General features: G+C 39.7%; 1 protein-coding gene across 1 annotated transcript; it reads right to left on the reverse strand.

The window, feature by feature from the left end:
• Window positions 1–8404: 8404 nt before the first annotated feature.
• LOC139391125 (zinc finger protein ZIC 3-like) lies at window positions 8405–13226 on the reverse strand. Its single transcript, XM_071138669.1, has 3 exons — window positions 12006–13226; window positions 10975–11138; window positions 8405–10601 (listed from the first exon to the last, which is right to left on the reverse strand). Exons 1-3 carry the CDS (start codon window positions 12994–12996, stop codon window positions 10416–10418), a joined length of 1341 nt encoding a protein of 446 aa, XP_070994770.1. The 5' UTR covers window positions 12997–13226; the 3' UTR covers window positions 8405–10415.
• Between the last annotated feature and the right edge of the window lie 1189 nt (window positions 13227–14415).

Raw genomic sequence — 14415 nt, forward strand, 5'->3', positions numbered from 1 at the left:
AATTTCACCCGTAGTGCACGATTGAGGTTTCCTAGACATTCATTTCGCCTGAGCCTTTCAAGGACATGCCAAGTGAATCGTTAATAACGCAAAGCACTGGCTGTACTGTTTCTTTTTGTGAGTATTGTTCGGTTGCATTGGGGAGCTATCATCTGAAACATTGACACGTAAGTCTATAGTTTGACAAGAAACTTTCCTGCGGCTTTTCTTGCGCATTATTGAGAACATGTACGTGTTTTTTTTTTTGCCTACTTATTTTGTTCGGGAATAGCGGTAAAAACCAATGTATTTGATTTATTATAGGCCTATCCAGCCTTGATTGATATAGCGCTAATTAATAAGACAATAATAATAACATAAATCATACATGGCCTTCTTTTAATGAGAATATATTTCAAACTCATGGTTATTAGGATAACATAACACACCATATGTAAATTATAAAATCACAAAGGGAAAAACAAAAACTAATTTGAACCATTTCAGACTGTTAAATGCTCTTTTATTGTTATGAGGTACTTTCAAGGCAAGAAGTGGAACATTTGGAGAGAGAAGCTCCCAAAATAAGTATGTCATAGGTGGTTTTACCTAGGTATGGATAGAATTTCTTTAAGACGTATATGAAAATATTTGGAAATATTGCTTTTTAACTGAGAGAATATGATGTACATATTTCAAAGGTGCCCCTTATCTCAGAATCGGTGAATAGGCCAGTATATACTATGTAGGAAATTAGAAATTTTGCCAATCAGGAAGCCATTTTTAGTTTAAAAAAATGCACTTTCAGTCACACCTATTGAGTAAAGTAGTATCTGAATAAAACATGAACTTCATAATGTTGTTGTTTATATTATCACAATTATGTTTATGATATTTTCCAGGTTTACATTTAGCCTCACCCTTTTTTTAGTTGCACAACAACAACAAAAACACTCTCAATGTTTGTGACCAATAATCCAAGTGAGAACCACATTTTGCACTTTCCAATAAATAAGAAATGTTAAAACATGCCATGTAATGGTTGTGCACTTTTGCAAAGCTGAAAACAAAATATGTCCTCTTTTGTCTCTCCCAGGGCTTGTCCAGAGGAGAATTGAAACAGGGAAAAGTAATTACTGGAGAGGCATTGAAAGACTATCAGCATGAGGGTTCGGATTGACTCGGGGACACCTATGGCCCTTGCATTATCCTGGCATGAGGTCGCTTTAGCAATAGTCTGGCATTTGCCACCAGCACCTGGCCCCCCAACCCCCACTGCCCCCTCTCAACAGGCCCTATTACCTGTTCCCCCTCCAGGCCCTATTACCTGGCCCCCCAACCCCCACTGCCCCCTCTTAACAGGCCCTATTACCTGTCCCCCCTCCAGGCCTAGTACCACACCTTTCCTTCTCGTTGTGCTGCTGTAGTGGCAACTAAGACCATAACATATAATAACAATAGTGTCCAGTAGACATTAATGACAATAGCACAAATGTTTTTCCATCATAGCGTTGTGGAGGTTCTCAGGTGAAAATTAATTTTGAATACTCTGTGCTCGGTTGTAGCGAGGGGACGTGAAGTCTGGAAGAACATGGGAACAGTGATAATTCACTAAGATACTAAACCGACAGACAATGAAATAATAGGTGTTATTTATTTACAGGGAAAATATAACCCTGGCCTTGTTGTTTGGGCTGAAAGGCGCAGTTTGATAATCAAATTTGGAGATGTGGAAGGCAGTGTTATATCAGCTGCAGTCCTAGGGAGCAGAATATCTTACTACCATATACATTTGTTGAATATTCTAGTGTTTTAGCCCTGACATCTGTACTGCAGGTTGGAATTTATTGTCATGAATCTTGCCCTGGAGGCAGCTCTGCAGATTCGTCACTAGCTGGCACAGCCACAAAGTCACAAAATCTGATTTTAAACCTAACCCTAACCTTAACCACACTGCTAATCCTAATGCTTAACCCTAACCTTAAATTAAGACTGAAAAGCATATGTTTGTTTTAATTAATTTTTAAGATATAGACAATTTGACTTTGCAGCTGGTCCATCTAGTGGAAATCGCTCAGTTCTGCCTCCAGGGCAAGATTCATGACAATAAATGTCAACCTGCGTCTGTATTGCAGGCATCAACACTTGTGTAAGGTTATCCATCCTCCTACTCCGTATATACAGGCGCTGCACCAGAGCTGTGATGACGCTCCCTGAGGCCTCCTCTCTCACCCCGTGTTCTGACTCCCTGGGATGTGTGGAGCTGTGAGGTACTGTTTGACTCATTGAGGTCTTTGCCTTCTGACACTCTCATTTACTGGTGCTAGGGGTACGATGCCCACGGCAAGACTTTAGCCCCAACTGTGATCATATGATGTTGCTGCTTTGTCATGCTCTCTCAGGCCCACTGTCACCACCCGTCACCACCCATGGCCCTGGAAGAGAAGAGGTGATGGAGCAGTTTGTCTGTTGACCTTTCCCCTCTCAGTCAGATCGGTTCTCATCTCTGTTCCATCCCCTTTGGCAACACCTGTCTCTCTGTGGTCTTCATGTATTTGCTCATGGTCATGCCTCAGTGTATACATGGTGTGTTACCTATGTTTTCCTGGACATTTAAAGTTCAAGTGGAATCTTTGTTGGCTATCCAATAGCATTCTGTCATTTGGCTTTATAGAATTATAAATTTCCCCTGATTAGAGTCGTGGTCATACAATTCATTTGATTTTATGGAAATAATTAAATTAAGGATCCAAGTGTGAAGTAGGCCACAGTATTTGGATAACTGATTTGTGAGTGAAATGGAGATCACTGTTTTCACTGTGAAATCATGTGTTATGGACAAATATTTTTGTATTTTATCATTTTATACATATTAACAGGGAAACTGAAAACTGCATAGGTGATCATTTTACCAAAGTCAGGCATGATTCTTATGTTTTGGATTTCTAGACTCGATACATAAGCAAAGTCTGCTGAATTATTTGACTTAGGCTACAATGTGTCAGACATATTGTAGAGGTTTAAAGTTCTTAAAATGATTGTTTTCATAGAAGACGCCAGTATTGCATGTTGAAAGAACGATAAAGAATGTCTGATCCAAACCAGTCTGTTTTACAGTCTGTTATGTTATGTGATAGGAATTGAACAGTGGGGAAAGGCTATCTAGCAGAGCAGACCAATGCATCTACTGGACTAACCGGATGGAGATACAACTGCATGGAATGGCAAAAACTATTGGGCATATTGCACGAAACTATTATCCAACCATAGTTCCAGCTGTCTTGAAGCAGTTTTGCTCTGATTGACAGCTCCATGACAAAAATGTAAAGTGTATTAGATCGGTGGTTATTTCTCACATTCCTTGATATTCTGTGTCATAGTTTGGATATAATTATTTTCGCACATTCATATGTTCATTATTTTTTTAATTGAAATTGAGTTAACTCATTAGTCAGTTCGTGGAGAGCGAATTGTGCCGCCTCATCATGTTCATAATCTTAAAACCCCGCGGGAAATTGCGTTGAACGTGTGGTGCTCCACATTGCGTAACTGGAACGGTGGTGGGCGCGCGCCAGTAGGCATGTTGACAGCTATGTCCTACATTTCCATTGCCCAAATCGTTGACTGTAATCTTCCCATTCAAACATCCTCTAACTCGCGTGAAAGTTGCGTTGGGCCGTTGGCTGTATTTCCAGGTCTTAATGGAGACTTTGGAACCCCCACTTCCAATTCACCGTTTCAAATGAAAGACATTAACAAGCATTGTCCTAGATATTCATTTTTAAAAGCCGAGGTAGGCGGGAGGGCAGAGATCTGCTGTTACCCATTCCCCTAGGCGGGACACTGCCACAGTGGGGTATCCTTGCTGCCTAAAAACAAAAGACGTGCGGCTTTCAGGTGCAAACTTTGTTGAAACACAACTTTGTCCCATGCGGGTTTAGACAACAGCTGACAACTATCATTTTTTTTACAAAGATCAGACCTGCTTTACAACCTGAGCTAAGCTCAATCAAAATCACGAGATTCGTTTAAGACAACTGGCAAGATCTGACATATCCGTAAAAATATGGGAGAGTGATGGAGAAGCGGGTATGGCATTTTCAACAGGGCATAATGATTAGGCCTGTAGGCTATCTTTAGCTTGTTAGGCTTATTGATTGTATAGGCTGAGGGAGAAAAAAAACGTGTGGTGTGCATAACCATATTCAATAATTAAATGTAATTACCAATCTATTCGAAATCATATGAGAGATCAGGCAGAATATTGGCCTCTCTCCCACCGGAGACTTCTTCAGATGATGAGTAACGGGGCACCGGGGTAATTCGGTTTGGAGTGGTTTTCGGCGATGGCATAGCACGTATAACAATTGTCAGTTGCTCACTTAGCACCTCTCAAAAGTGTTGAAAATATATCTGTCAAAAGACAAACTCACTTCACCATATACATAGCTGAACATCTGCTTTGCCGAGTAGAGCGCTTCAACTTCCACTCCGGGGACCTGTTAGCAGTGACTCCCAGGCCTGCGCGGAAGGGGAAGTCATCAAGACTCTGACACCCTCCCAGATGTTCAGGAATTAAGACTGTCTACAGTTGGACAACCTAATTGATAATCATACGTTTTGCGCCTATTTTGCAATGGAAATATTATTTTGGGGCGTAATTGAAATATTGAATTTAATGACGGTATGATGACACCATGAATCTTGAGAGTCTACTATGCTAATGACGTGTTTTGTCCAGTAGGTCTAACATGAGACGCAATGAGAGGGTCAACAGAAAGTTAAATGAGTTTTTCCTTTATTTTGTGTATCTGTTTTATATGGAGCTGGTCAAGCTAAAATCTTATCTGCATAAACGTCAAGCATTGACGTAGGCCTATGGTAAATGTGGTTGTATGTGCGTGTGAAAGTACAGACCTACTGTTGGTGTGTATGCTGTTCTGAATCGTTTCAAGTGACAGTTTGCTTTCAAGAATACCTGTATAGATGTAATGAATGTTCTGTAACATGCAAATAGTTTCCCATTACTAAAAGCACTGACTTAACATTGCAATTGAAATGTTTTCCGATAACTTCAATCAAATGCAAATGTAAGTATTTCTAAATAGTCAACGAAACATTGACGTCAATAACAATGCCATTGTGCCTCCGCGTTACCATCACAATAGCCATGTCACACCTCCGAAAAAAAATAGTTAACGGCACACATCCTGGATTACCTTGCTCAGTGAATACTTATGCATATTCAACAGGCTTCGATCTTCAGGGAAAATAAGCATCAGTAATTGATAAACAGGTCATAATGATGGTCGTGCATAGTTAGGTAATTCGCTGATGATTGTTAGTCTGTATGCAAATGCTAAGGATATTATTAAGTGTTACCTTGATTGTTGCAATGTGTAGCATTTAAAACTAGTACTAAACCCGACGGAGGTTATAACGAGCTAATTACGCATGTGCGTTCGGAACCTGCTTGTATCTGTCAAGATCTAATGAATGTTTCCACTGACTTGAGAAGTTTAAGAAACGTTATGAGAACATTTTTTGTTTTGTAAAATTATAAACGGAAGACTTTTCAGAGTTTTAACACAACACGTTGTTGTATTGTTGTTTTTATTCATGTTCAACAGCATCACTCAATAAGAGCTTAGTTAGCCTAATAAATAATTGACTATTTAGTGGCCAATTACATGATTATTTTAGTTAAATGTAATTTTGTCAGAAGAAAACATAAGCCTATATTGGATTTGAGTGCCTTGCGTAATTTTAGATTTTAATTGATTGAAGAAAAAAACCAGTTTAAGATTTGACCCAACTAGCCTACATAGCAGGTCTATTGTTTTGACCACTTGAACCGTGTTATAGCATCTCTCAGAGACCCCAACACCATTATGATTTAAAAAATCCTAATTTTTCTAATCCATATTGTTACACAGCCCTGCACAGCCGTGCTTGGTTTCAAATATTTAGAAAGGAGAACGTGAATCTCAAGAATTTAGGGAATTGCATGCATTGCGTGCCAGACCCAATAATTCTGATACACTCTAATTTTGCAGCACGCCTTACGCGAGATAATTTATCTAGAGACTTTATCAAGATCACAAACTCGGTTGCGTGACAAAAAGCGTTCGGAACCTGCTTATATCTGTCAGTCCTCTTATGGACTCACGTGCCGGGGGAGGAAGGTGGTGGTGGGGGGGGGGGGGGGGGGGGGGTCGTTTTGTCAAACAATGGTTTCATGCACACAATAATGCCATTATGGATAGTCAGGTTAATATAATAGTTCAATGAAAACGTTTACATGCTTCGCAAGAAGAAGAATTTCCCTAATAATCCTGTTTACATGGACACATCTGAAATCAGGCGACCTGATGGCACTCTGATAAATGCAGAAAAACGCCAATCAAAATAAACGTTCTACCACAGCCACCATATCATTTTTTGGGAAGCATATTTCATGTTGAGTTTGCACATATAAAGTTTGTATGTGAAAACGACTTCTAAAACGCATGCATTCAGTTGTTTCGAACTCACTTCACTCACGCTGCGCATGCGTAGAACAGTTACACCACTGAAACGCCGATTAAGGTGTTTACATGTTCTAATAATTTGAAAGATTGCTCAGAAAACCAGGTGTTTTAATCCGCGTATGCTTATTTCGATTTTGACTTCACGCCGATTAAGATAAACAAAGTAATGTGTTTACACGACCATTGCCATACTCGGCCTTGTGCCATAATCAATGTAATATCGAATTAGTAGTGTGCATGTAAACGTACTAAACCCGTAAAAATGTATGCGGACTTTGCCAGTTGGGAAGAGATTTGATTATAGATGATGATATAGGTTTGAATATAGATGACTATAGGCTACTCCAGATATGATGAGAGCACATATGTGACTCTGAGCGCTAGAATCGTGGATAGATGAATGTGTGTGGTGTCAAAGCTGTTCCATGGTTCCAAATATATCCCCGTCCATATGTCAAGATGAATGAACACTTCATGTTAATGCTATTCACATATATAGAGCCTACTACTGTATTCACAAACACCACTGTCAGACAACCGCTACCCATCTCATACCATGTGACTACCAGCGCTTTCTAATCCCATTGAGTCCCCAAAAAGGAGCCTTTCATGTTTTTCTTGTGGATATAGGCCTACACCCAGTTTTCTCATCATCTCAAAACACGATTATGCTAGGAGTTATCAGCTTGTATTAGGTTGTATTCGTCTGAATAAGGTATTATTTAGTCTTTTCATCCGATATGCCATCATCAATGCGTGGCTTTGCTTTCGTGAGCGTTGTTTCACAGAGCCACTCGTAGAGAAAGCCTATCCCATTTTTTTGACGTCATGGGGTCCGCTAGAAAGAACTTGAACTGCATGGGTAAGAAGAAAAAGTGTCCTGGTGAAATACAAGAGCGCGCTTGTGCAAGAGGATGGAAAACGGAATTTGAATACATTCTTAATCTGTTTATATTTGAAGATGGGGGTAGGGCAGGGTTGGAAGTGGGGGTATAGAGTCTTTGGGGGTAGGTCTAAAGATATTGTGTAGTAAATACGAAGTCTTACTACAACATTAATTTACAATCATAGCCTATAATCATCACTGAGTAAAGTTAAATCATAATTCAAACTTGATAGGCTTCTGTCTCCCCCATGATTGCTGAGGATTAGCCGAACAGTTGGGAAACATATTTTTTCTAGGATTTTTGCTAGGCTAATGCATGTCAATTGTTTAGCATTATGACTTATTTTAATTAACTTTGTGCTTGATAGTTTGATATTATTTTATATTTGTAGAGTAGCCTACATACAATTAATATTTCATGAGACTACTCGATGATATGCTACAACAACGTTTCTCAAAACTATTTCCCGCTGTAGTGGCCCATACATTGGCAGCAGCACTCAGCACGCATGCGTGGAACGACTGCCGTGATGCTCAGTGGTTACTTTTGGCAGCCTGAGTAGCCTAATAGGCTGTATGACGATACTTTGCTGCTAATTCATGTCCTCATTTGCCTCACTCTCTTGGCTTACTTTTTAGTAGTTGTTAGTTTGATAGTTCTCACGTTGTGATCCCATTTAAGTGGCACTTTCATTCACACATGGCGTATGTTTCGCCCAATCGCACCTCCTTCTAGAAAGCACCAAGTAGCTTACAGTCGATAACTTTTCCAGTCCATCTTCCCAGAAACAAGATGCTAAAATGGCGCCTTCCTCAGTGTCAAGTTCAAGTGAAGTGCCGACTCGCACAGACAAATGTAATTTCTATATGATCTTAGCAGAGAGTATAAGCTAATACAACAATGACAAAAAATGATAAACGTCACAGTTCGTTAGTTTTAATTATTTATTTTTATTTCATTCAAAATGTTTGTTCACATTTCTTCATAAATAGTTGGTAAAACAAACAAACCAACAAACGATAGCCTACTTTAAATTGTACAATGAACCTTTGTCTCTTCCCGCTAAATAAGGAATAGGCTCGCTGTTGTATCATCGTTTGCCTCGATTGTGGCACAGTGACACAGTTCATCAGTAAAACATTTGCTTTTCAGGAATAACTTGGAGTGTGACCCATTTCTCCCAGAAAGTGTTACAACATCACATTCTAGCTGCGTTTCTAAATCAGAAATGTGCTCCGACTTCAGGGCATGGAGCATAAGGGTTGTGGGAATAAGAAAAAAGTATTTATTTTAAATTAATGTATAGAAAATAGTATATAAAACATATATTCCTTAAATTATTTAAATAAACGTATTTTATATATCACTGTCACTTACGAGGTACTGTTTTTACATGTTGTTTTAAAAGTAGTGCTGGTGGTCTGAAATCGTTCTCATATGCACAATATATTTTGTGGTATGCATAAGATTCAATTCTTGAAAATAGGTTACAATGCAATGCTGTAACTCTTTGTGCCACTGAACATATTTTCCCCAACCCACATAGCCTATAACTATTAGTGTTCCTTAGACTTAATTCACACAAAAAGGTTTTCTCGACAGGTTATTCACACAAAACAAGCAAAATGTATAATCAAACTGCTCTATATGCAACACCACAGTACTTATAACAAATAACACGCTTAGTTTCACAGAATAATTACATTTAAAACAATGCAAGCTGACAGACAAAAAAACTTTTATTTTGAAGATACTGTGTTGTGACAGTTTCATTGTTGCCGATGCACACATTTAAACATACTTGCACAAAGACATTGTTGGAACTATAAAGGAATGCCATACTGGCTCATATGTTTGGGTATTTGACCCGAATTTGAAATACTCCAAATATTGTCACCTTGGTGTGGAATTCGTGAATGAACTAGGTATAACATCTGTCAATGGCTGATGGATCTTTCGAATCAGAAATCATGCTACAAATGAACTCTACTCTCTGATTCTATAAAAGTCAAATACACAAAAAAAGATAATTTGACCAAAAAGATACGACAGAACCGTTTTATATAGTTTGCCAACTCAATTGATTACAATTCAGATTTACAGAATTGATGATTTACATGTCAATGGTCTCACAAGTTAAACAATAAGTGATGGAAAAATCAGCATCATATAGACAAATCCATAACATTTATATAGACGATATCTTAGATCCAAATAAGACACATGTATTGGTTAAAAAAAGATACAATCGCAATATTGGAGCTTTATAGTTGATCATAGTTGTTTAATGCTAGCTGGTTATGACCCAAAACTGTACAGTCTTGTTAGAAAACATTTTCATAAATATCATTTAAGTTTTAGAACTTATATCCATAATTAAATTACAAATTGATAAATATGGCATCATGAATATGTATTTACAACGTTATTAACAAAGGCAACGTTATATTTAACGGTAACAATCGTAACCTAATACCACATTTCTCCACCTGAAAACAGACATTGACAATTCGACCCCATCAAACAAGGAAATACATTCACGAGTATATATTTATTTATTATTTATTTTTTGTTCAAGTTCAAGACAAAGACTTTGGCACGTTTCTTAAGACTGTCTGAATTTTTAACAATCAATTGAAAGGCGACAGTAGTGTGTCACCATTATATAAAACACCGTGAAATATTCTTCCTTCTCCATTATTTTTTTAAATAAAAATTTGAGAAAATACATACAATGAAAAATAAAATAATTATCTGAAATCTGTAAACTAAAAAAGGGGGAAAAACATGTTTTTTTATTCTTAGAAAGTATTATTTCCTTATTTATGATTTATTTGTTCTCTTCGAACTCGGAATAAAAGTCACATTTCGAATCCTGAGAAAGGACGAGGCCTGCTGCTGCTGGCTTGCTCTCATCTCCTCGAGTTGTTCCAATCCCATTTTGTGTACACCTTGGTGTGAGTACTTTTTAAGGTTTCCTTAAAACCTCTTTGTCCACATTGAGAGCTTGCTTCTGACTTCAAACGTACCATTCATTAAAGTTGGGTGGCAGTCCTGCATCGCTGTGCCCAGATGTGTTTTGAACGGCTGACGGTGGTGTTTTTGTTGGGTCTTCAGTGTTCGCTGACACCAGAACTGGTGGTGTGGACGACTCATATCCAGAACTTGCTGCTGGAGAGGACTCAGAACATTGAGACTCGTGTACCTGTAATAATAATAATTTAAAAAATACATGAGGAGTTGCTATTATATTGATATATCTATAGGCCTATAGCTTGAAGAAGAACGTTGAAAATGTTACACACTGATAAACACTCAACATAAGTCAATTTACAATTGACCCTTTGATCTATCAAATTGCAATTACATTGAAGGTTTGCAGCGTAATTTGCTTCTGAAACTTAGCCTCCAAGTAAGTAGTAATATTTGGGAAATTAACATTATGCTACACTCCAACCTATTGAAAACGCAGTGAAAACTTTCAGCTGAGTGTGATTCTGTTTCGGGGCTGATGCTTTGATTAGCCAGTCTGGGTCAATTGATGAATGTGTTTAAGGTGTAATTGACACGGTAATTACCTTCATGTGTTTCCTGAGAGAGCTGGGGTGCGTGTAGGACTTGTCGCACACTTTGCAGATGTATGGCTTGTCAGAAGTATGCACGTGCATGTGCTTTTTCCTGTCACTGCTGTTGGCGAAGCGTCTGTCGCAGCCGTCAAATTCGCACTTGAACGGCTTCTCACCTGCAAGATGGAATAAACACAATTCGTTAACCCCTATACAAAGTAGATTGATTAGCCTCCCACCACGACATATGCATATGTTCACCGTTGATGACGTTTGCCCTGTGAATAGCAATAGCATGTGTCCAATACAGGCCTACATTTTTAGGATACAGATAAACGTGCACAAACATGGATCAGCGAATGCTATTGTAGGGGTTTGATGTAGTATGTACTTTGATATTAGGCAACGGTTGTATGCTTTGTCGTAGTGTGTTTACCTAGGCTACAATGCTAATACCCAACTGCTGCACTGATGTGTAGGATGGAGTAGTAGCCTATAGCCCAGCCTAGTAAAACAAGAGAGAGAGTAACCGGGCCAATTGTTCAGACTCACACAAAACCATGCACCGAGGGAGTCCATCGTAGTGTAGTTTAGGCTTCTTCACTCACACTCGTTTTGAGAAAGTATGTGTCCGCCTCTCCCTTAATACACACACAACTCGATCAACACCTCGAGAGCGTGCAGAATAGCTTCTCTAATCGAGAAATATGTCCACACATGCCAACGTCAAAATATGCACATTTAATATATCTTGAGATAGGCTTAAATTAGACTATCCGATCCTTCAACAAATGCAATCTTCAGTGCATAAAATAATATTATGGGTATTTTCGTTCCAACGTATTTATTATATATCCCAGTATAAACTACAAACCAATTGCGGCCTTCTCTCGAGCATTAAGTTATAAAATGCAACAATCTCTCCACAATATGCCTATTCTCTTTCCCATGCAATATGCCTACTGCAAAAATAAAATAGCGGTCTATGGATAGTCAACGTAAACGTGTGGTTTTTGTCAGCAAACATGAGAAAAGTGAATTACCTGTGTGTGTTCTTTTGTGAATTTTCAAATTTTCAGACCTGGCGAATATTTTTCCACAACCAGGGAATGGACAGGGGAAGGGTTTCTCTCCAGTGTGCACTCGAATGTGGTTCACGAGTTTGTACTTGGCCTTAAATGATTTCCCCTCTCTCGGGCAATCCTCCCAAAAGCAAATGTGGTTACTTTGCTCCGGGCCGCCAACGTGTTCCATGGAGACGTGCGTCACCATCTCGTGCATTGTGCTGAAAGTCCTTTCACAAGTCTTTTTGGGTCGGTTCATCTGGTTCTCATCTATCCATTTACACGACATTTCTTGCTTTATGGGTTGCCTCATGTATCTAAAGAAGGCCCCAGGACCGTGGTGTGTCGGCACATTCATCCCCATATTCATCCCCATTGGGTGGTTGTAGTTGTGGAGCTGAGCGCCGTAGGGGTCTGTCCGAGGGCTGGCGACCGGACGGTATGGGTCGGGTCTTCCAAAAATGTCCCCGCGTAAACCAAGATGCATTTGACTGTTGACTACATGTCCGCTTGGTGAAGTATGGCTCACGCCCTGGTCATGGAGCCCTGAAAACAACAGATGTCCTGGGTTATCGGAGATTCCAGGGGGTCCATGCAGGCTCCCCGCAGAAGCGGCAAAGATCCCATGCTGGGCACTAGATGCAGCGGACTCTCCAACGCCACGGTTTCTGAATAGAAAGTCCCGGGTTGAATTGAACGGTCCACCGCCGTACGAACCCACCTGTCCGCCATGATGGTGTCCCAGGGCAGCTGCGTATCCACTGGCTTGCGGGGTAAAAGCTGAAGTCTGGCTGGAGGCTATATCGTGAGCCACAGGGCTGAGTTTGAAAGCTGCGGAGTGGGATGAATCAGCGAAGGGGTTGAGTCCCAAACCTGGGTCTCTGTTCCCTATCTCATGGTGTCGCGGTGTTCCGAAACCTCCCACTCCTAGCGATGGGAACTGCGGACCGCTGTCAAGGAGCATAGTCATTGGGCTCAAGCGAACTTATAACGAAATAAAAGAAAATTCAACTGAAACTCCAGGTTAGTGGAGCTCACTCTAACCTCGAATAACGGGAACCCGATTTCAGTGCGTTGAAACGGCAAATAAGAATTTAAAAGTAGAAAGGCAAAACAACGAAAAAACAATCCTTCGCTTACACAGCAGAGAGAAACTCCCGTAACTGGGATCCGTGAAAAAGATGATCAAACTTCCCCCCCTTTCCAGACGAATGATGTCCTTGGACTGATAAAGTCAATCACTCACTCCCTGCACATAAATGAACTCGGGAGGCAGTGCTATGACGCCCAATGAGAGCTCAGCTCTCCCTTTGGCACGTGACGCCAAAGAAGGAAGTTAATTGGCTAGATGTCTGTTGATTGGCACGATTTGGTATTGAAAATGGCAGTTCGTCTCAGTGGTTTAATTTGATTGGTTAGTGCAGGCAGTATTTTGCAGGTAAGGTAACCGGGCGAGCGTTCTGTCGCTTCAATACCATGACCCTTGTTTATCTCCCGTTTCAAAAGTTGAATAATCTCTATTATAAGCTGTAAATAACCAGAGGACAATAGTCATTGCAAATGTTTGTTTTAGGTTGTCCTAACAAAGTTACTGAAAATGTGTTTATCTGATAGAACTCTAGGAAAAATAATCATTATCTTAACTTCAGCCTATGGCTTACATGTCTAATAATTCAGTCATACACGAGCATGTTGTTTAACCAACAATCACAATTAATCGTCTCTGCATTGGGCAAAAATATAACATTTTACTTGGTGCCTTTTGGTTATACACAATGTATAACCAAACGTTTGTAACGTTTGGTTATACATTGTGTATTTCAAAACACACGTGTGATAACAGTAAATCATTCCCGTTTACAACATCTATCTATCTATCTATCTATCTATCTATCTATCTATCTATCTATCTATCTATCTATCTATCTTATTTTAGCATTTTGACTCTTATTAGCTGAGAACATGAATGCAGTTGGCAGAGATCCGAAATGTGGCTTTCTTGAAGCCGCATGAGAAGGGAGGGGGCCTTTTTTTGCAAAGCTCTATAGGGTGTAAGTCGCAAGAATAAAAGACAGAAAGAAAGATGGCAGTAATTGTAATATCCTGAGATTTTTTGCTTAGCCAAAAAATTCGTGCCATTGAGCGAGTTTCACAGGGTTGCCGCTGACTCGCTGCAGGACACATAAAATCTGATCAAGTTCAGAGACGCGTTGAGTGCTTCAAGCGGCGCTTTATAACTCCGAGTCTTTCACATCCCTTACCCCTCAATCTGTCCCAGGAAGGAGTTCACATTCTTTATTTTAGACATCGGAAAAAAGAAAAAGAAGAAAATCTTCAAATCAGTCCTTCATTCTGCTTGCGGCCTTATCCACTCCGCAATCACTCCCAC

The sequence above is a fragment of the Oncorhynchus clarkii genome, chromosome 31, assembly GCF_045791955.1.
Source record: "Oncorhynchus clarkii lewisi isolate Uvic-CL-2024 chromosome 31, UVic_Ocla_1.0, whole genome shotgun sequence".
NCBI lineage: Eukaryota > Metazoa > Chordata > Actinopteri > Salmoniformes > Salmonidae > Oncorhynchus > Oncorhynchus clarkii.

Bases quoted from the DNA above. Each gene is read 5' to 3' on its own strand.
- LOC139391125 (XM_071138669.1), bottom strand. From the start codon at position 12,996: ATGACTATGCTCCTTGACAGCGGTCCGCAGTTCCCATCGCTAGGAGTG. The intron at 11,139-12,005 runs GTAATTCACTTT...TCCATCTTGCAG, and splicing joins TCACAAAAGAACACACACAG to GTGAGAAGCCGTTCAAGTGC. The intron at 10,602-10,974 runs GTAATTACCGTG...TTATTATTACAG, and splicing joins CTCTCAGGAAACACATGAAG to GTACACGAGTCTCAATGTTC.